We start from the raw sequence: 23,963 nt of genomic DNA, 5'->3' as shown, positions 1-23,963 counted from the left end.
TAGGCAAAAAGAAGCACTGAGATTACTTCTAGTCTTTCACAGCACTCTTCAGAAATTCCCTCTTGAAGAATAATGAAAAGCTCTTCATTGTAAAAGAAATTTTTTCACAGAGTAGACCAGACACTTCAGAAACACCCACTGCCCTATACAATCTCACACCTTACTCCTCCTTATAGAGACACTTACGTTGTATTTTGATTCTTTAACCTGTTTTTGGGACGTCCTATTGGGTTAGCATAGCGTCGTTTTATCTGTGCTGCCTTCTTATGTAAAAGTTTTCTTCCTTTCTTCCGTGGCCGACATATCTGACATATCCACATACCTATAAGACACAAATCCCCATCACTGAATGCAAGGGACATCTATACAGGACAAAAAGGAGAATTACAGGCTCCAGGCCTTCCGGCAGAAAGGGTAGGAACAGTACCAAAGGCCACAATTATCACATATACATGTAAGAAAAGTTATGGATACGTTCCAGCAATCTAAACTCAAATCCCGTTAATTTCCCCCACACTGCCAGCTATACTTCCAACAACCATGCAGCAAGCCTCTTTAATTTGTAGCGCATAGTCAGAAAACCATAAAAAAGTAACACATTTAATTATCCCATGTTCTGCTTATGACTACACTACTTCCAACTATCTTCTACAGGAAAATTTTCTACTAACTACCAAGGAAGAATTTTCCATAGATAACCTGCTTTCTGACAGAAAAGAGAAGTTTGGTTGTACTCCAGGATTCTCCACTGTCCAAACAGTTATGACTTCAAAAACTTAGAAGCCCATCTCTTTCTTTTGTACAAGGCTATTCATTCAAATGGAAGCTGATAATTTTAATCTACAAGTATCACTCCTATTCTCTCAAACCTCAAAGATTTTTTGCAAAACCCTTCACAGACAGTAATGTTCAAGAAGCAGGAAATAGTGGAAAATCCGGATGTGAAGCTCTGACCCTTCTCAAATTTCTAATACCTGAAAAGCAATGCTGTAAAGAACAAGCTATATACCTAAAAGAGGACCAAATATGTGGAAGCACTTTCTACTCACTGATCTCTTCCAACACCATCTTAAACTACCCTTTGCATTGCAAAGTCCTCACCTTTTGGCATCCTGGTAAGAGGGGGATCACAACATTCCATGTGAAAGCCACGGTCACATGAGTCACAAAATAGCATGTTATCCTGTTGAAGACAGATAACGTTAATCTTTCTTTAGACGTGCATCAGCATTAAGCCCTCCATTAATTTGTCACCATCTAAGAGAACATTCACATAGTTTTCAACTACAGAAATACCACGGTATTTCACAGGTCTCAAAGCCTATCAGCCTCAAACAAAAACTGCAAATATTTGACTCTAGAATTATTTTGTTTTGTAGTTTAACGGAACACACACAACACTGCCATCATCTTCATTCAGTCCATATTCCACTATACTCACAGCATTTTTGCCCTGATCTCGACAGGAACTGCACGTTTTGCACTCAATACACTGCCATCGCAAGGCTTTCACTCGAACTGTCAACTCTGGAGAGAACTTCAAACAGGACGGATGACCTACAGAAAAAGGAGAAGATTATACCAGTAAAACCATTCCACTGCTGTTAATGCTAACAGATAGCTTACAGAGAAATTTCTTTATCAATTACATATTCCCATGCAGAATTTTGGTTATCCAGATACTCCTATTTTTAGGTGCTTCTATTCTTACCTACTTATAACACAAAAACAATAGCCTAGATAGCAAGTGGCAGGCCCACAAACAAAAGAACACCAAGATGATTTTTTATAACTGAATTGAGACACATGATAAAACTGGTCATCGTTACCACATTTTCAAAGAAACCTCCAGGAACCAAATGAACTATTTGTGTTAGGTTAACTTAACTGTCTCTCCGCTGGGAGCATGGGATTCAGCTGAACTAACTGTATTATATGCCATAGATACATACTCCTTGTATGTATGGGTCAGTAGTAGTCATTATAGCAAGCTCTTTGTCTCAAGTGGACAGGTTATTACTAGCAGCACTGTAAATGGTCACCTACCACTGTTGCCACAGTCAGCACAGGAGATGAGCTCTTCAGGTTTCTTCTCCCGATTTTGCTCTTTTGTACCAAGGCAGAAACTGCAGATTGGAATTGGTTCAGCAACCGGCTGTGAGGAATATAGACAATAAAGGCACTGATTATATCAAGGGAGCAAATCATAATACACAAAATCACACAGACATTTATATCACACGTAAACAGTATGTAATATGCACCATGTCTCACAGATTTTTAGTGGGTTCTCACCATACAATACTGCATTAACTGTAACCTGAATAGAAGTCAGAACTCCATAGACAAGAGACATAATCCCAGGTACAAAGGAAAAGAGAATGGAATTCCAGGGCTAGGGGAAACATGGAAAAACAAGCTGGGAAAGAGGGCTATAAATTAATACAGAGAGAGTCGGTGCCTTTATCTGTCAACAAACGAGCGAGCTATGAGGCGATGCAGTGGTGGAAAAAAGGCAGAGATGACCACGGAACACAGCAGTATTAGAAATTCACATCACGTATCCAGAAAGCGGTACTGCAATTGTCAGAGGCATTTGCAACACATTACCTACCTCGAATAAAACGTATTATAGAACAACAACTGTACAACTATTAACATGGTTATGAAAAATGAAAATAATTTCTTACGAGAGAATGCTGTTTATCTCAAAAGCAGCAGACGAAAAGGTCTGCTCTCTCTGAAAAAGTTCAGGGGGTTAAACATTATGAAGGGGAAAAAGATGTATTTAAGATGAGGCACAACACTAGCAAAATAACAAATAGATATGAACTAACCAACTATACATTTGGCCTGGAATAAGCAGAAGGCTTTTAAACCAAAGGAATGACATTCTACAAGCCTCCTCAAAGTAGTAAGAAGTGCAGTAACTGAATGTTTCAAAGTGGTACTTGATCAACTAATGAGGGGGAAAGGATAGCCTTGTCTCCAGTAACATTAAGTGCTGGATTTCATAATCTAGCAAATTCTTTCTAATCAAATTCTGCATTTTCCAAGACAAGTCTGTGATTTATAGTTGTCAGAGCAAAGCTGTAAGCACAATTTAATTTAAAAATATAATAAAAATATGCTAAAATTACATTTAAAACTCTGGAAACACGAACAATGTTAGATTATGGTAAGTTTTGAGACACATTCTTTCTATAGCTGTATCACATAATGATTTCACACATACGTTTTTCAGAGTATATTAAGCAGCTACGTATGCACATACTGTTAAATTATTGTATGGAAGCACATGCCAGAAGAACTTCAAGGAATCTTTACTCTGGCTAAGCCAAAGGAAAAGCTGTACCCAGAATAGTTTCTTGCAGAAATCAGGTTGGTTTATATTACAGCAATATAGAAACTGGAAGTTTCAAGCTATATCTTTACTTTGGTGTACAGATCCAGTATACTTACAGACCAACGTGTTCCTTAAAACATCCACTAGGTGGAAAAATATCAGCACGCCTTAGGAAATTTGCTATTTCAGAATTAAGCCACATAATATGGAATGACTACTTAGGAATGAAAACTCAATATTCCTTGTCCTGAACACAAGTATTTATCTTAGCCTTTGGGTAAATCCCAGATGATGTTGAAGTGTTAACTAATATCAAATCACCTGCCCATAAAACTATTCCAGCCTGAAACACATTCACGGGTTTAGTTAATTGAACGATTCCAGTTTCTGCTCCTTCTAAGAAAGGGGGAAAACAAGACAACTGTAGATAGTTATGCCAAGCATACAAATCATTAATATCCAAGTGGAAAACAGCATCTTCACTTCCACTGGAAGTCAGGAAGTATCTTTCCAGCCACAGTCACTATAGTAATGTATGTTAACATCAGCTATGTAGGGATCCCCCATCCTCTTTTAAGACAGAGAGGGGATTGCCTGTACACAAGTTGTTCTCTTTTTGTTCATGACTGGACTCTAGGTGCCAGACAGCTAGCTGCTTCCAGTCAGGATGAGGTTTACTGGGGAAAAAGACAGTGTATTTAGGGTTTGTCAGTGCTTTAATTTCTTTGGAATCAACATTTCAGAAATTACTTTAACCCTCTATCTTCTAAGAAACATTCACTTATCATCTTACCTTCACAATCTCTTCCTCCTGAGAAACACCATCTTTTGCAACAAGTTATTATTAACTAACCTTCATCTTTCCCATAAGAACATTAACTGATTCTTTTTTGGCTATTTTATTCACATTTCAATACTACACAAAGTAGATAAGTACCATTATTCCTATTTTCATTTAAGAAAATGCTCAGAGAAAATTCCTTGAGTAACGTCAACAAGCTGCTCAGCACGAGAACTAAAGACTGTGATCCCTGTCTCGGCATCTGCTAGTCCTCTCTGAAAGGAATGTAATGATCTTGATCCACCACAAAGTTGCAGTAAAAAGGTTTAGAATCCTTTAGGATCTGATTTGGCATATTCATTCATCCTTTATATTCGGTCATATGTTAGCTCAGGTAGTTTAAAAAAAAAAAAAATTTTTTTTTTTTTTTTTTTACAAAACTCTTTAGCTTCTTTTAAATAAAGCACATTGTAACTTCCACAATATTACAAGCGTGGTTTTGCCAGAAATTGACTCAGTGAGTATAATTTCACATCCCGGAATCATTTTTTTAACTCTCATTTGAGTCTGAGGTTATGATAAAGTTTCATAGAAAATCTCAACTACATTGTAACAGTCTTTCAGACAGAAGGTAAAAAAGGAACATATATTCTTTCTAATAGTTAAACTTTAACATCACTGAACATTTGACAGCATCAATTTCCCTGCGTATATGGCTAAATCTTACTTTCTGACACAGTCTACTGATTTTTAACTCAAAGTTAAGAGCCAGTGTGACATTAAAGTTGCACTATTGAATGCTGAGGTTTACATCTGGCACTAAAAAAAAAAGGCATTGAAACAAAAGAAGGGTTAAGAATGACAACCAAGCTATGACAAAACCATTTATATTACTCTACACATTTCTGGTAGCTTTAAAGTTACCAATTCAAAGCAGAAATAATTAAGTAAATGAAGACTGCCAAAAATACAAAAAGAAATCATGATTCAAAACCCCAGCACTTCCTTGCTCTAAATATAAAATAATCTCAGTGATACTGTAAAACAACAGAACAAGCATAGAATGTTGTTTTTCTTAATACTAAAGGGACAATATACTTTCAGAACTGAAATCTGCACCAAATTTCAATCTAAATTGCTTACGTATCTCGAGAAAACATTCATGCTTTAATTCAAATGGCTGTAAAATTATGAGTTAATTCAGAGACTTGATGTAAGCCTAAAATGCCTGCTCTGCAAATCTGGATATATAGAATCAAACTGCTAAAGATAAGTACTCAAAAATGCTGTCAACATATAGTTGCAATTAAACTACCAGAAGAATTTCATTTTCCACTATATATGCAATCACAGTAGCACTTGGAGAGACTACTTATTCATGGAGAAGGGCTGTACCTCAACATCACAAGACAAAGAAACCACACAAATCATATTTGCGATCAGAGATTAAGAATTGATGTTTTTACCATCCCTTACAGATTACATCAAGAATGCATTTGGTCTGACATCTGCAAGCGTAGTGAAATGGACTTAATTACACGGTCACGCCTTACTAACTGTATTACTGAATTGCAATATAACCACAGATAAGACATTCAAACTTTTGGTACCACTTAAAGAACACATGAACACCATTTGGTGATTATGTTTCTTATTTCTTTGGGTTTTTTTGTTTGGTTGGGGTTTTTTTTTGAGAAATGAAGAATAGCTTTACTACTTCTGAAAGTGTCATACACTACAGCCCCTGAACAAGTGATGTAGTTTGAAAAAAGGAACCCCTCGCAAAGCATGAAGCATAAAAGGAGATTTCCTCCCTCTGGTCAACATCATAGCAGACACCATGGAACGAGCTAAATCACGTGAAAGAAGAAAACAAGACTGCAAGATTTTTGCGGGCAGTATTAGGTGTACAGGGAAGATACAGCAAGAATTAACAAATTATAATTGGGCAGCAAGTAAGAAAAATAAAGAGGACAGAACAACCTACAAGAAGAGGAAGGGAGAAATGAATGGCAAAAGGCTTCTTGCAGGGAGCAGATGATAAAATTGTAAATGATGCAAAACAGGAATAAATATTTCCTATGTATTTTAGCTTTATATATTTAAATATTACAGACCAATACAATAAGAACATAAAATAGAAATTGGATTACCAAGGCTATTATTAGGATTGTATGTCTAGCTCCAATATTCAGATAATAGCAGGGTGTGGAAATAATTTTCAAATGACAGTCAATAAAATTATTTAAGAATAGATGACCTACAGAAATTAATATACTCAGGAATGACTGAGAAATTAATTGGACATGAAATGTAAGTACATGTAAGAAATAGGAACATATTAACCTACTAATATAGAGCAACCTTCCTGACAAAGCAATAGCAGATGAACCAATTCCTGACAGTTAGATAGGCACAGTCTTAAGCTATTATTTTCTATATGCAAGTCAAGTAATAAAGACAAACCAAGAGAAACTCGTAGCCAGCCAAACTTTCATTTAAATTATATGTTAGTCTCTACCTGAGTACTGTTGGATATAGTTTTAGATGACTTACACATACCCACACATTTGAATCTCTTACCAAGTACACACAATTCATTCGTACAAGAATAGACATTTCACAAGTGACAGCAGACGTTTCTGGATGCCACTGATACTGTTATCCACCGAAGGTATCAATCCCTTTTACATCAATTGCATACTCCCATCTTGCTGGTCCCAATGCTGTGGCTAGTTTTTGTAAAAGTAGTTTTAAAATGGCAACTTGCTAAACTGCACGCAGAGCACATTGAAATAGTTTTTGCAGAGCAGAATAAAACTGATTCACTCCTTTTGGCACAGAAAAGCCAGCAGCAATGAACATACAAGTGACATGTCAATGTAATTTCTGGGAGCAATCTCATCAAAGGTCTGATGGACATCCAAGCTCAGAGTGTAAATGGCTATTCCCCTTTGAACAATATTTACAGCTATCACCTTTCTCCTGATGCAAAAAATCACTAACACCATCACACCCCAAAAAGAACACAGTGCAGGCTACATCAGTGAATGTTGTTGGGACCTCCACTCTGACCTTTTGATTGGAGAGACTACAATATTTTTTTTTTCCCAGGAGGAAACACTTTGACCCACTGTTCCTTTTTATGTCTCAAACCCATTACTCTCTTTTTTTTCTTTTTTTTTGGGGGGGTGTGTGTGTGCAATCCCTTCTAAGAAGCTGCCATGGTTCTTGGAAATAAAAACCTAGGCATTAAACCACTTACATAATCGGACACGCTTTAAAAAAGCCTAGTACATTAATCAGGTGGTTTGCCTTGGGGGGGTGGGGAAGACTACCATACTAGATTTATAAAAGTATCTTTTATAAATATATCTTTAACCAATCAATGGACTGGTGTCATATTGAAAACTTCCTGAGCTGCACTCCTGCATTTTTTTAAATATGTAAAACACCTGCTCCTCTTCAAGTCTTTTAGCTGAAGGTTTTACCAATACATCCTGAAGAACGTGTCAGCTTCCTGCACCTTTAATTCGCTCCCTCACCTTCCATGAGAAAGAGTAGTACAGGAGGAGACAGAGTGAGGAAAAAAAAAAATCCGGAATTTTAAGCAGAAGTCAAGTCCTTGGTTTTTGTTTTAATTAAGAATTGCTCTGCAAAGTTAATATTTTATAATACACAGTCAGCAATACGGTAATCTCAGAGATGCTCCTGACAAAAGTCACTCAGAGCATGAATTACCTAATCTACTAACCAAGGAATTATATTTTCCTTTGGAGGAAAAGCTTAGTCCAGGCAGCAGCACCCCAAAGCGTACTGGCTCTTTTTCCTGGCCAGCAAGGACACCTCCGCCTTGCCAGCAATAATCTCCACTTGTCTTTGCTTTGATTTACTTGGCTGTAAAAAGGAAACAACATTTCCCTTTCTCAAATTCTGACATTAGAGTTCAATTTCAGCACGGCAGTTACACTGAAACTGGACAACTCCAATGTTTTCACTGTCACTTCAGCTACTTTCATTCAGCTCTGTGCATGCACTACTACTGGATGTTACTTGGTACGAGTAAGGGAAGAATTATTTCTCTTTTATCTGTTTGTCTTGAAGGGAAAACTCGAAGCAATTGTGCGATCCAGAGCAGCTGGTCAGTTTACCGAAATGTTTTAGAATTTGATTATAATGTAATAACAACGTGGCACTAAAGAGCAGCAGGCATGAAAAAAACAGGTACAACCCAGTAAGCTTGTGTCTGATGTACTTCATCGGACTGCCACCCTGCCTCACTAAGGATAAGCCTCAAAATTACTTTCCTAGTTCAGGCACTTTCACTCGCATGCTTTTCTTTTGCTCATGTCTACACTACATTTGTAATTGCAAGTCACTTAATATCATTAAACTACAGTTAACTATGCTTCTATTCACCTTGTACGTGCTTCTATCCAACTTCACTGCCAAAATCCTCATGTAGCTGCAGCAAAGTATACGGCATTAGCCAGAAGAAACCTAATTTGCAGGAAAAGATGCCTTACAAATAAAGTTCAATCAAGTAATCAAGTAACCAAACTTTAATGATACTCCCATGGCTGCCACACAGTGTTGCATCAAGGAGTCTTCTATGACGCTGTTTCACTAGTTGCAGTGCAATATACTTCATTCTCGCATTAAAAAGCAGCACTACCACAGCCCCTGCAGACTTGTATACAAGTTATGGGGAATTTATTGTATTAGCAGTTCACATCTGAATTGTTTCAGATTCAATGATGGCTTCATATGATTGCGTACGCTTTCCAGCTATGTGACTGAGTTAGTTACAAAACGCTTATGTGACCATAAAGCTGCATATTCCTTGTGAAACATTAGAAGACATGAACAATTATAGTTGTTATGGTTCTCCCTTTCTCTTATTTTTCTATAGGTTACTGACTAGCAAAGCTTAGCAGTGAATTTCATTAGCTGTCTTGCAATTTATTTTTTTTTCTTGAATATAAATACTTTTCTGAGAACAGGAGGAGCAGAATGTATATACCGTTTCACTGAAAAAAATTTTCCCATACCCATTCCCAGCCTCATCTAACAGTGGCTATTCTATATCATCTGTGAAAGCAACCTTGTGAAAGCAAGCTGGAACATTCATGCAACTTTTCAGGGAAGAAGTAAATTATTTCACATATCCTCTGCAGGAAGTTCATGAGCAGTTATATTAATCAAAGAGAATTTTATAGAACCTCTGTACAGACAAGAGTCTAAGGTAGACTTTCTTATCTCTTCTAGCCAGTATTCGTGTGCACCCTGTTCATCCCCATAGTCCTTCAAATTCGGATGTCCACATATAAAACACTGTTTAGCTTTGGAAGAACCAGATCAAAGACTACACTGTCACAGCTTCAATGTTTCCTGTATTTACCACCTCTGACAAACTGCAAACAAACACTTAACCACATTTAAAAACCAAATCAGCTACAGTTTGGAGGAATAAAGAATAAGATTCTACTAGAATTCAAAATGTTTTAGAATTATTTATTAAATTGGAATAACTTTGAATGTGGAGATCAGGCTACTCCTCCAAAGCTTCTGTGTGAGACTGTGTTATGCTAAGTATGGAGAGATTTCACTGCTGCTGTGTTTGTTCAGCAAAGAGCAACCTGGCAAGTGAAAAACGCAAGCACACAATGAAAGATTCGTGAAAACAAGACTGGAAGCAGCCAGCTCGGTTTCATACTGCAAATTTTTGGCAGACATTCAACTCCTTCTGCTGTTTTTCTCGCAAGCACATCTATCTGTGTGATGTCACCAGCTTCAGCGAGGGAGGGAGCCAGAACAAATTGGACTGACAGTGTCTTACAGCCTGCCAGCCTCTCAGCACATGTTGTTACTATACAAAGGATGTCTAGAAACAAAACGTGCTCTACAGATTCACAAACTGTACCCCCTCCTAAAGGCAACTATGGAGAAGTGCCCATGTAAAAGAGTGCGTGTGTGCGCATGTGAAATATTTTAAAACTTCGGTTTTGGCCAATTCATCTGCTTTGTAGTCTCTCAGTTTAGGAAAAGCAAAGTAGGAAACTCCTCAAAACTCCCAGCCAACTCTGTAGCCCGCACCGCCACAGTGGTCACTGTCAGTAACCTGAATGCACTTTGTTTCCTGCAGACATTTTAATACCATCAGAGGCTCACTAGATACCAGGACTGTCTTTGCCCCATCATCACACATCTGCTTGTAGTAGTCATTGTGGTTGGAATCGAGTAGGTGTAAAATTAAAGCTAGTGTAAAAGAAACACATACACTCACACAAACTTTTTTTTCCCCCTTTGCTCTTTAAGACATCCTGAATGTGAGCCCTCCAGAGAGAGAATCTACCACAACTAGTATTTACAGAACCATCCCCGCTACAGTACATGTGTTACTTAGCTAGGAAGTTATCATCCAGAAGCACTGACAGATGGCTTCTGAGAATTCATGCTAGGTAATGTTTTTTTTGTGTGTGTCTGTTTTTAAACAAGTGACAAACCATTACTCCTCACTTCAAATAGCCCATGCTGTTGCAAAGGTCTGCCTCAAATACTGAAGCTACTGGAAAGAGTAGATGAACCAGAAAAGCCAGAGGGGAAGTACAACCTACACCACGTAAAGAAAATTATTTAAAACATGAGGAAACATGTTTCAGTGAGCAGGGCATCGCAAAGCTTGGATTCCACGCCTTTTGCATCAGTGGCTGGGGAAGAATACTGCTTCAGTTCCCTGCCTCAATAAAATCAGAACTAATTAATTTTATATTACCAAAGTAATTTTACAAATAATGTTTTTTAATTGATTACAGGGAAAACAGCATAATTTGGGAAATACTATTCAGTAATATTAACTTGTGGCAGCGATGGGTTCAGTTTTTTTTTTTTAAACCTGGTTAACGGCTCACCCTTATTCCTCTGACTTACCAAATCACAATTCTTAACATTCTCTCCAGACAGTATGGTGAAGAAAAAATATGAACCAACTGAGAGTAAAAACAGAAATTCCTTAACATACTCTTTGTGCTCAAGAAAACAATGCTAAATATATTTTAATAGACACATACATGTGTTATTGTATTAGTTTTTCATGTATGTTTGCCTCTGTCAATGGATATTTTGTCTCCAATTCACTTAGCTGAGTCTCACTTGAAAGAAAGAAGCATATTTATATGGCACAATGATGGCCTAAAACATGAGGGAGAAAAAGATAAAAAAGTATACAGAAGAAGTGACAAGCATGAAATACATACCTCTTCCTAAGAGAAACATAAAAGGGTCATTTCAAAAGAAAAAAAATCATAGTACATTCAAAATAAGTACTGCTGTTTGAGGACGAACTCTTACAACGGAGAGAACATCTGAAATGCTGCTACAAGAGCAAAGTGAAGTGTGAAGGTTAATAGCTTAGATATTAGTGCAGTACATAACAGGCTGAATACTATGCAGTGGTTATGACATCTGGAAACCTATAAAAAAAAAAAGCAATGTGGATACTACTTGGGGCTGACATTCAAACTGAAGAAATCATCTTACTATTAGACATGCACACAATAAGAACTTTACAGACTGTCAACTGTAAATATTTAGACAGTCAGTCATTAAATAACCTTCCCAGAGCTAACAAGTCCTCTAATCAGAGGATTAAAACAATTCAAGATTTGTACGTCACGATCAGAATCACATGCCAAGACTTCCTGCCTGCAAACTGAGGTGGCGGGAGGGAAGGGAGGCTCAAATTTCTTTATTTGCAGTATAAAGAAAGTCCCTTCACTCCACACTGATTCAGGAACCTGGCAGTTCAAGTTACTGAAGTTTTCTTTACCCAAAGCTATATCCTGCAAGCTCTCTCCTATGCTTTGTCCCAGCTTCCTAATTTGCAAGAAAATAAAGGATGCTGTCTTAGGAGTAACAGATGATTATACCACTCGGTTTTAGATGAAATAATATTTCTAAGAAGTCACAGGCTTCCACAGCTGCAAAAGCAACACACGCCCCTCAAATCAACAGCAAACTAAAATCTTAAGTCCTCTCACTGGAAACAGTTTGCATTCCATGATACCTTGGTTTTCACAAAAAATAAGGAACTTCAGTACTGACTAATTTCTGAAAATAACAAATTACTTTGAGGAAGAGACTTTTGTAAACGCTTAAGTAATTTAGGTGCAACAGAGGTAATTATTCCATCTTTAAATACTGTACACCGCTTTACTGCAACATTAGCTGCATCCCTACAAGAAGGGAAAATACTTCAGTTAGAAAACAAACACGAACGAACAAAAATATTTAACACAATGCAGGGGTCCACATAAACATGGTAACGGAAAAGGCACAAAAGGAACTGTGAATGAGAGTTTAGCGCAGGCTAAAAATAATCTGATACAAGGCTGCTATTTGTAGTTTACTCAGGATACCCACACAAGTGCAACTACGTAACCAAATCCTACTCATTTTTTGAAGCTCTACCACCTCAAACACAAGATTGGGAGGAAAAAAAAAAAAAAGAAAATAAACACTCTGCATTTAATTCTTCACTACCAAAATCCATTGCTCAATATAACACTCTTGACAGTAAGATTTAACAAAGTCCCACGTTGCGGACCCACAGTCCTCATTCAGTGCTATTCTCCTTCCCGCGCCCCGCGCGGTCTGCACAAGCGTAGATCATTCCCGCGTGAGCAGCCTTATACAGCAAGTGTGGCAATACCCCTAAACCTCTTCCAAACAGGTCTGCTGCTGAGAGACCGCCCATACAAAGGTACTCTGAATTTGCAAAGGCAGGTGAAGTCTGTGCTGAAGTAAGGCAGTTTTTATATTTTTTATACATTTTTATCAATGTATATTTAAAAAAAAAATAAAAATTGGCAGCAGCACAAAGCAAGTGCATCTACTTTTTCCTGAGATTGCTCTAAAGATTTTGGGTGCATCTTAATGACTAACAGCATCTGAAGCTTAGTCATTGTAACATTGAGCAGCAGAATTATTTTCTTTCCTTCCACACACACCTTCAAGGAATTCACTATGAGTCCAGACAAGTCCAGAGATCCAGCACTCGAATCAAAAGACCTCATTACTAAGTATCCACGACTGAGTCTCAAAGACTGAGAAACCTAATGCCTGGGACAGGTTGTGTACTGTTGGATGATTTTTAAATTAAGTCAAACCTACACCCACACCTAAAAGCTGTATCTATCACCAAGTTTTCTGGACTTTTAAGATTAGATGGGACAGTTTAACAGAAATGGGGAGAAATGCGTAGAAATGATGATTTCCTTTGTAATTCAGAACACCTTTCATTTTGACATGATTTCCATTTTACACATGGATAAATGGAGACAGAACGGTGACTCAACTTGCTGATAAAGATTTAAAAGCAAAGATTCCAGAAAAGGAAGAGCTGCATTCTCATAATTTTAATAACAATTGTACAGGTATTTAGCTGTGTACCAAGACTCAAAATTTGTTCTATCCAATTTTCAGAAATACAGTGAACTGATAGAGATATTGATAATTAAAAGTTTTAGTAATTCACAGGTCTTCACAGGAACACGCTTGGAAGATTCAGTATTTTTAACCCAGAATTCATTGTTCGTGCATGGGTTCACAGACTGGTTAACTGGCTTTCAAGTGCAACTCAAAACAAGCAAATATATTATCAGTGAGATTCTGTTTGCTATGCAAGGGTCATTATTTTTGGACGCCCTTCTTCCTCCTTTCTTTTCAATCTCACTACAAGTCCAGATTTACCACAATAGCAGTAACAATGGAAAGACTGCCAGATTCTCAGACAATAAAATAAGCAATGAGCTACAAGTTCTCATCCAATGCCATAAGCACTATTAGTAGCTGTTCCAAGGAAAGGTATTCACACAGTCAAAAAAATTGGCGAGGACAGAAAAATTAAGTCGGATTTACACAACAAATAAAGAGAAAACCTTAACAGGTGGAACAAAAACTAACATGATTTACCACAAGTCATTAGGATAAATTTAGTTTGAAACCCTTTAATGAGGCAAGTAGGAACAAAACATTTATACCCACCTACTCCACAGAGGACAGACGTCAAAGGACTCGGCAGTCTGTCACACATAGGATTTGTTTACCAGATTTTCTGTTGATTGCATATTTGTACTTATTTTAAGAACATGGAACCTCTCTTTCAACTAAAATGACATGACTTCATTTAATATTTATACCTTTTAAACTGTTTTCCCTGCCACCACTACGACTTAAGATAAAATTGCTGGGAAACTAGGGGAAGGGCACGGACAGAATTAATCTGCCCTCACGCTCTCTGCTGTTTCTTCCCTCGCTATGTAACAAAGCTGACACTGGAATCAAGCTGTTGCTATTTAGCAACATTCTCCATCATCCACCCTCCTCCCTGCCTGACTATACTTTAAAGCTCTGTAGTAAATAAGATTTCCTTATTAACCAAACTTCAGAGATGTGTCATTCTGTATCTGTCAACAATCTCCAGGACATAAAGGACTAACAACAGGGATCCAGTCAACATATTGGACTAGTCTCCTCCTTTTTAACCAGCTATCCTATACTCAGCTTCTGCTGAAACTGTCAGAGAATGCCGTTAAAAACACTTCCCGCACAGCAGTGTACCTATTGACATAGGTACTCATCACAACACCTGAAGCCTTGCCACGGTCACAAACTTTGCCTTCAAGTTACCATTACTCCAAATACTGCCAGAGCCCCTCTTGGCATCATTCCGCACCATTTCACCCTAAACGCACCATCTCATAGCACCCATTCATAGCTGCCCATGACAGTAACATTTCTGACATACTTACGTTTGCTCTATTACTAAGAGCTACTTCACCTGTTCACTAATCGGATGAATCAAGTTCAAAGTATTTTTTTAGCACTTGAGTTTCCAGAGTTACAAAGAGTACAGATGGAGGCCATCTGTTATCAACCATGATTTTTTTTTTTAGACAGAACTATAGCCTTCTCTTCCACAGAACCAGCTGGAAGAGAGTGAATCCTAATCCTCCTCCAGCTGGGAGCCAAAGCTTGAAGAACACCCTTGGAGAGCAAGGGTGAGCTCTCAAAATGTAATTACAATGCTCTGGTCGCAGATCATTTATGTACTCCACCCAAAACAAACGAATCCACAAGTAACTTCCTTACCAGTAATGGGACAGTCCTTTGCTTTGTGACATAGAATTAACAGTTATTAACCTAAACCAGGCACAATACAGCAATAGCTACTGTATGCTTAAAGGCCTTCAAAACAACTATGATGCCCTCAAAGCACACAAACTTTCTAAAAAGATACAAGAAGTTTGGCTTCATGTGATAAACACGAGTGCACGCTGGGATCTAGAACTATTATTTGAAGAGGGAAGGCCTAAAGGATGCTGCATGTGTAATAACCCACAGTTAAAGGGATTGGTAAGTACCAACAGATAGCAACAGCAACACAAAACTAGGAAACAGACACACCATAAAGAACACGTGAGACAGCAGCAGGGTTTTTTTTTTCCAGGAAGCACTTTCAGAATTTTGTTTTTATACTCTCAGCTGTACTGCTGGACAATATTAAGATATTTACTTAAAGGTTGCTACAGCCATATCCAGTTTTTAACTGACATAAAAGATGGTTTCAAGGAGACTGCAAAAGGAGATTAGTTAACACCATCTGTATTTTCCTTCTAATTGTGGAAGAAACAGTCCTACTATTGTCCTGAGATCAAATTTCAAATGCTCTGGAAACATGCAACACGTACATCAATTATTTCAACTTCCTCAGCCGATGTGTTAACATATTATTTTTTTTAAACAATTTCACAAAAAATCTTACAGCCTTTTAACCTGTGTGCTGTAACAAGTGTCAACAAAAGCAGAGCAAGCTGTCGTTATCTAGTTTCCAGCCTTAAGACCTGCATCTTACTATAACTTAGTTCCTCACAGCTATGGACCAGGAAAGAGCTCTTTGCTCTTGAACAGTACTAAATATTACTGTATTGTAGTAGTCTTCTAGTAGTGCAGCAATTCTTGCACTGTAGTAATACTATAGTAACTATTAAACAGTACTTGTTAATTGTAGTCTTACTGCAAAAAAATCATGCATAGACCACACAAATGGTAAATTTAATTCTTATTTGTTACATACACTATTACCATTTTTGCTGACAGTGAATGGATAAATAGAACACGCAGGGGAGTGAAACAATTCACTTTAGCATTCTGGGGATAACAGCTTTAGCATTTACCAAAACCTGCTGCGTTGATAAGGTAACATGGTTTGCCTGGACTTTTATACAAGTACTACATTCTGATCTCCCACATCTTCACTGTTTTTTGACTAAAGCTAGTTTTTAAGTGGTGGCTGGGTTCCTCCTTCTAGTTAAGCGCCATGATACACAATTTCAAAATGATGCTAAATGATTCCAGAGGAAGATATACCCCGCAGTAAGTACTGCCATAATACACGGTCATAATTTTTTGTAATCTCAAAACCATGAATGCATTTGTTTTGTAATGACTAAGAGACATGATTAAAATTTTCAGCAGGTAGCTAATATACCATGACCCTTATTTGTTACATAGATAGTATTATCTCGTGCTCTCCATCTCATGAGTATTATCTTATTTCACACTAAATGCCAAATTTCTAAAACAAGAAGCTTTTCAGTTATGCTTTTGTATAGTGCCAACACAATATGACTTGAACTACTAGGTACCATAGCCCTACAAATAAAGGCTGCTGTACCAGTGAGAACTGTTCAGGAAGACAAGCCAGGACTTTCCAGACCAACACAGATTCAGTGAGCTCTTCCGTTTCAAGAAAACAGAAGTGGGAGGGGGGGAAGAAAAAAAAAAAAAAAAAGCAAAGTTATCTATTTCAAAGTTTCAGGTAAAAAAAAAAAAAAAAAGAAAGACTCTTAAGTATTGCAATCTGCAGTCCTCCCCCCCGGCTCCGGCATTCTAAAGATGCAGCACACAACTGCCTAAGAAGTTTCTCACAATTACATATATAATATGCATTTGATAGCCATACAGAAGCATCAGATACCATTACTTTTTGGGCTTCAAATGCACACGTAGAGTATTTCAAACTAAGTGCCTATAAGACAGAGAAATCAAGTCGTCTTTTGTCTGGCAGATGCGACTGTTCTTTTGTGCCAAAAGTAAGCCAAGAAAAAAAGGTCTTAGTGGTACAGATAAAACAAAGGTATAGCAGGTTGCATGGCCATCTCAATAGCATGCAGCCAAGGCCTCTGATGATGTGCCAGTTCACAACAGAGATGATTAAAGAGGCTACCACCCTGTGCTGCCCTCTCTGTCCCTTTACTGGAGATTCTCTCCCTCCAGCAGCAGCTGAACTTCACAACACCAAACATTAACTTAAATCAACAATTTCATTTAATAGTAATAAACTGGGCTACAAACCACAGCAGCTGAGGAACAAAACACCACTTGCTTTATCTTATGGCTGTGGTAACCTCTGGCAGAGATGCAAGGTGTCAGTACGAATAAGACTAACTTCCTAAATCATCACTACAGCATCTACCCCAATCATGAACAAAAACCAACCCAAAACTAAAACCCAATCAAGTGGTGGTGAAATACCCCAGAAAATTTCATCGAGATAACCTCTAAGTTTTTTCTGCATACTTGTGTCAAGCCCTTCTGTTCCCAAAGACATCTCAATAGCCAGCGTATATTAAAACAGTATCATTGTTTATTCTGTTTAGCTTTTATAAAGATGACAAAAAAAAATTTCTGCCCTCAGCTATCTAAAGATACATGGCATTCATTCAAGGATAAGTTATGGTTTCCAAAGCAGCACTGAACAATTTTTTTCTCCCACCTCAGAAAAAAGCATTTTTAAAAAATAATAATTAGTAGGAAGTTTCAAGAAATAAAACCGCTCCTCTGAACAAATAATAGCATACAGCAATTTTTCCTCAAGGAAAAAAAACACTTTTATGAAGTAAAAATCCTCTTTCAGTCTGCAAGTATACTAATTACACATGAAACAGAAGTGACAGTTATACTTTAAAGAAATCTTTCATGCATATTTAATCAGAGCTTCACTGTAGAAATTGCGCTGTAACAGTGGGATTACTTAAGAGTCTAGCTTGCACAGTATTGCTCATTCCCCACAGATGTCACTGATGGATGGTGGACTCGGCACCGAACATTCTTTACTCCACGCTTATCACCTCTTTGGCTGACCTAATGTGGGAGGCCTGACATCTACACTTCCTCACTTCCAGCTACATTGAAGGGATAGCGCTTGCTTGATACTTTCCCTATTGACAGCAGCTCAACCATCTTCTCTTTCATTACAATTTCAGTACGAACTCCCTTTACTTTTAGTATTGCAAAAATTTGCCACCCCTCCCTTTCTTTCTTTCCACAGCAGAGGTAGAAGGTATTGTGAATCTTACCAGTCTGTCACCTATCATGGAAACACCAAAGTCAAGTCCAGCGTTTAGTCCAAAACATCACAAGGAATGCAAAAATCGCACTTAGCTGCAATTCCCATTTTTGCTTCTAAACTACAGGAAACTGAAAAGAAAGAAAAGGCCACTTCCCTAAAGCCTACACATGACTGAAGGCACACATAGCGCTTAAAACTAAAATTAAAGACAACTTTTCTTTTGTCAGCCATTGTCACTAACAGATAAGCAAATTTCAGCACTGAGCTCTGCCCATCAGCAGGTTTTTTTTCTGTTTGCTTGTTTTCATCCAAGTAGTGTTTTTAGGCCAGGGATTTCAAAACCATAATGTCAGCAGCATCTCATTACTACCTGGTAAACTGTAATGACTTGCCAGGTTTTTTGCCCTTGAACACCAGAACGTGGTATTCACTGACATAAAAAAAAAAAATAACATCTTAAAAAAGCAAATTATATTTACTAAACAAAGCTTCTGTAGTGCTGCTTTATGCTTATTTTGTTTAAAAAAATTAAGCCTCAACTTTCATAGATCTCCTCCAAGGTACTCAGTTTCATAATACACAGGAAAATATGCAGAATTGAATGTTCACTTCTAGGCATCTAAACAAAGTGACACTATCATCAGACAGGTGAGCACTTGCAGCTGAGCGGAAGCCACATTTGAACAAATGAAAGGAAGAAATATTATGCCTTTGAGATTCATAAATTTGGATCATACAATATACAGAGAGTTCTTAAATGGACATTGAAGACCAAACAGTGCAAGGATAAAATATTAACGGCAGCAAACAAGAGACAGGTCATTAGGATTTCTCAGGTTTGGGAGGTTAAGCTTTTGTTCATGTTGTTGCCAAGGCTTTTCTAAGAATCAAGAGAAAAATTGTCACAATACTCCCAAAGAATCTATACTGAATAATTCCATTAAAGAAAAAAACCAAAACCAACCAACCAACAAAAAAATTCCTCACCACTCTCAAGCACCCAGTAAGTCAAGAAAATTACTACAGCATAGTAAGCCTTTTGCACCTGCATAACTGATTGAAATTTAACACAAAACAGTAGAGTGAAGGAAGATTATCACATAGTGTCTGCATTAAAAAAACAAAACAAAAACCAAACCCCCAAAAAACCCAAACCCACACACAAAAAACCCCCAAACCTCTCTTAAAAATCCTGTAGAATAGGAACTGATCTTTTGGCTTCCACTGACTTGCCAGTCAATTAATGTTGGCAGAATCTATGTAGATGTTTCAATACCGTATCTTTAAAATGGCTTAAACTCATATGAAACTCAGCATGGGTTACACAGCACAGAGATGGTACATGAAGAGCAAAAAGCTAGGATGTTAGTTTAAAATATTTAAAAGAAACAAACCCAGAGGAATTTATTGAAGAAATCTCTTGCAAAATTTCTACTATAGCTACAGTGCATTCTAATGTTACTAACAATCCTTTAATGTTCAAGCTGCTCAGACCTGAGCAGGCAGAAAGGAATTAGGGAGCACATCTATTAGCCCAAAATGCCTATACATATATTTGTGCACGTGTTTATATTTATGCACACATGCATCGCAAGAACTTGATATACATATTTTTCCAGGGGGCAAAAAAACCCAACCAAAACCAAACCCAGAACCCAGACCAAATTCAGTATTTATAGCAGCCGATATTATCATTCACCACTCTGATGTATCCTATTTTAAGAAAACCCCAGGGAACACTTCATCGAAAGAATATCAAGCTGGTCCTGAGTTTTGGCACATTACAAGAAGACTGAATAGGCTGCAAAACATACTGTGTTAATAATAATATGCACAGCTAATATTTTCCACTGTTACTACCACTCTCAATCCAGCTGCCTCGTGCCAGTCTTGTTTACATCCAGCTTTCAAACCATTTTACAGCTCTACTGATTTCATTACAGATATGGTTGGAGAAACATAGGAAACATTTGTAGACAGAACACTTGAAAAAAATAGAGAGGAAGCTGCTGGAATTTTCAGCATAGTAGTACTTACTTCCTACGTTCCACCAGCCCACAACACAACACTCTGACCAGTTAAGTACTGCGTCCACAGTAGAACTCCCACAGTTAAATTAAAACTTCAGAGAAACTTTACTGGTTTATCTGCTGTGCAGTTTTTTGGGGTTTTTTGGGTTTTTTTAGGAAGAAGACTCCTACAGTAGTTTTAAGTCTTCAAACCCTAACAGATCATAAAGCAGCCCTCTCATGAGAGTGAAGCTGACTTGAAAAAACATGAGCAGCACACACTCAAAGAACTCATTCCCAAAGAGGATACTTACAACAACAAAAAATTTCCAACACTGCTGAAAAAGGTATCTATTACAGATAGAAAAAATAATTTTCACATTCTAGAAGTCCTGGAGTAGTACAAAGATATGTATTATTGCAAATTGGTCTTCAATAAACAAAGACAGACTTCGTTTTACTCTGTTTCCACAGTAGCACAAGGACAGGAAAGATACTGACTGGGTATGAATTTCACTCCAACGACTTCATCTTGAGGTTGGAGTGGAGGATCAAAGACCTTAGGCATGCAGAAGGATGGAAGAAAGGAGAGGAAAAAAGCATAACAACAAGAGAAAACAAAAGAAAAATACTTCCGTTTGTATAATGAACTATATTTAAGAAGGGAGGGTGGAGGCACACAAAAGGAAACAGAAGTCCATGAGTGTTCAATTCCAGTATTTCCATGCGCTCTACATCCTCTGATTTCACTCTTCAACTGCTATATCCTATATACTTTCTCTTCCTATTTTACAACAAAGCTGTTCTGGGAGAGAAAGTTATTTTTTTCACTGAGAACAAAGAAAGCCTCCATGACAGCATTAGGTGGCAATTGCTAATCAGCAATTCACTATGTTATCTGTATTCAAATAAGAGGCCGAACTGGCAGTCAAATAAAAAAGTGAAAATAAGAGATGATCTCAAGTTTGCTTTGCAAATCCACCTCACCTTAAAGTGAGAAGGCTTACTTCCTAGATTTTGCTAACTTACCTATAGTAAACCTGCTACCATACATTCAATTCTGCTGTACAGAAGCATTAAGAGGTAAATTCCCCAACAGTAGTTCATTTGCAGTTTTCAAGTCCAAAGTACAAATTACGATCTATTATGCTTCCTCTGATCGTGCTTAGAAATCTGGACACATCAGGATCCTAAATGCATATTAGTAATTTCTAACTTACAAGACGCAAGTTAAACAAATCATTGCCCTCAAATTGTGATTCTGTATTGACACATTTCATCAATCACAAGAAAATGCCCATGCAAACTGTGTCTTACCTTATCCTTTTCATGGGGAAGGAGACACACTGGAGGCAGACAGGAAAGAGACTCAAAACTCTCCTTCCCATCAGCATTAGTGGTTGCTTTAGTGTTGAGTTGGTACAGAGGTCCATCTTTAAGGAGCCTACCATGGCCAACAGCACGTTTGACAGCTAATCGTAATTGCTGGTGAAAAATGGAGGCAGCGCTACCTCCAAATAATGCAGACACATCTTTCTGACCTTTCAGAAAGCGCTCAATGTTCTTCAAGGACGAGCCACTAGACTCAGCCAAGCCCTCAATTGCCCGTTTGATAAGTTTATTCCAGTCCACGTTTGGTTTACCATCCAACTTGCCATGGTTCCGAGGCTTCGGAAGTGCTATTCTCCCAGGATTATCAGGATCCTTGTAGGAGTTGAGACCCTTGTTGGAGACTTTTAGAATAGTTCCATCTTTAACACTCAACTCTAACTGTTCCAAAACAGTTTTGCGGTCCAAACCGTGTGAAGATGACACTGCATTGCATATCCTCTCCTCTGAAGGACGCTGTTTTTGCTTCTTTACCTTTTTGATTGCCTCCAAAATCCACTCTGTATACAGCGGGTTGGCGAGTTTTACCATGGTGAAGAATTCTGTATATCCATAGAGTCGTTATCCTTTATCCCGATGCTGAACAAGTTTCACACGATGAGAAAACAGATTCTCGAATGATGGGAACCAGCTAACCATAGCATACACGTTTTCTGTTCTGAATTACTCCTCCTTTCTCAAACATTATTTGTTTTCACACTGAAGAGAGGAAAGCAAAACAATTAGCAATTTGATCATTCTTTCCAATAAATCCCATAACAGCTTCAGAGAACGTTTTTCTACAAAGGTATAAAGATTTCAGCATATCTCACCTCAGCTGCTGGTGTGCACACTCACAATCAGAAGAACTGTAACATTAGGCCTGGAAGAAAACAAGGAGAGAGACATTTCCAAAGAACAGTTAGAAAAAAGAAAAAAAAGAAAAAAATTAGCAGCCAACATTAATTCATTAAACACATAGCAGATTTTTAATCCACTACTACAGTTCTGAAACACTGAAATAGTACTAAAGGTTTTATCTTCACTACTAATAAACACATGCTTTAACACTGAAATAACTCCATACAACCTAGAGAAAGAGAGTCTCCTCTTTTTATTTCAATCCCTAAGTCAGTATAAATTCTATACCAAGTTTCATATCATTGCTGAGCACAAACTAAATTAATATTTTTGGAGAAAAAAACCACAAACCACCCAACAAAGATCTTAAAAAAGCAGCAGCTCTCTTCATTTTTGCATAAGGAAGATACTGCCTGAAACTTCAACAGAAAGCAGTAGGAATAGCCAAGAGCCTTGAGTAAACAGCAAGAAACTTTCAGAGCTCTTCTAGGAGCGTAATCATAGGTCTGATTCCCTCCTGCTAAGAAAAGCTATGACAGTTGTTCCATCAAGAAAAAAAAAAAGTGAAGAAACGCAGCTGGAGATTGTAATTAAATGTTCCACTTTCAGAGACCATAGAAAAAAAGAATGCAATGTTATAATCTTCAGTATAGATGAGGCACACTGAAAACACTTGAGGACAAAGTAACAGGTGACCATACACAATGAGGCAGGAATGCTTATGACACTGCTAATTAAAGATGCAGATGGAAGGGTACGGGGCTTTAGTTGGGTTCACAGCCTGTAGTTGTCTTTAACAAAGACTTTTTCTAAGTTTTATAACAGTGTGTTGTGCTGAACTCCTACTGCAAAAGTACACTAACTGCGAAGGATTTATAAACTGTTTATTACAAGGAATAACAATTTTCTGCAAGGGAAGTTTTAGTCATGAGCTAGTCATCAACACAGTTCTCCTGTTCTGCTTTCTAGTAAGTATTGAAGAATTTATCAACACACAGAACACATTTGCATACAGACATCAAACTCAATTGCACAGCTCCATACAGCCAGTACCGGAAAGATTCAGAACTACCGTTTAGACCAGAAAGGACGCAGCGCTTGCCTAGAGTTCTTTTACCCTGCAAACAACAGATGCAGAGAGAAATATGGTCCCCGAGACCTGCCTGCCTTGCAAAGCGAAGCTGC

General features: G+C 37.7%; 1 protein-coding gene across 2 annotated transcripts in view; it reads right to left on the bottom strand.

Annotated features, from left to right (window-relative positions):
- KAT6A (lysine acetyltransferase 6A) overlaps nucleotides 1-23,963 on the bottom strand; it is a 52,663-nt gene that overhangs the window by 27,749 nt on the left and 951 nt on the right. For both annotated transcript variants that reach the window (XM_075736773.1, XM_075736772.1), the window contains exons 2-7: nucleotides 22,751-22,800; nucleotides 21,867-22,637; nucleotides 2,047-2,155; nucleotides 1,442-1,557; nucleotides 1,102-1,183; nucleotides 187-322 (exon numbers count right to left, since the gene is read on the bottom strand). In XM_075736773.1, the coding sequence (XP_075592888.1) occupies nucleotides 187-322; nucleotides 1,102-1,183; nucleotides 1,442-1,557; nucleotides 2,047-2,155; nucleotides 21,867-22,469 (1,046 nt within the window). In that variant the 5' untranslated portion in view covers nucleotides 22,470-22,637; nucleotides 22,751-22,800. The remainder of the gene's footprint in view (nucleotides 1-186; nucleotides 323-1,101; nucleotides 1,184-1,441; nucleotides 1,558-2,046; nucleotides 2,156-21,866; nucleotides 22,638-22,750; nucleotides 22,801-23,963) is intronic.

This window comes from Balearica regulorum, chromosome 27 (assembly GCF_011004875.1).
Source record: "Balearica regulorum gibbericeps isolate bBalReg1 chromosome 27, bBalReg1.pri, whole genome shotgun sequence".
Lineage (NCBI taxonomy): Eukaryota > Metazoa > Chordata > Aves > Gruiformes > Gruidae > Balearica > Balearica regulorum.
Note: the sequence above shows the minus strand (reverse complement) of the source record. Positions and strands in the feature narration are given on the sequence as shown.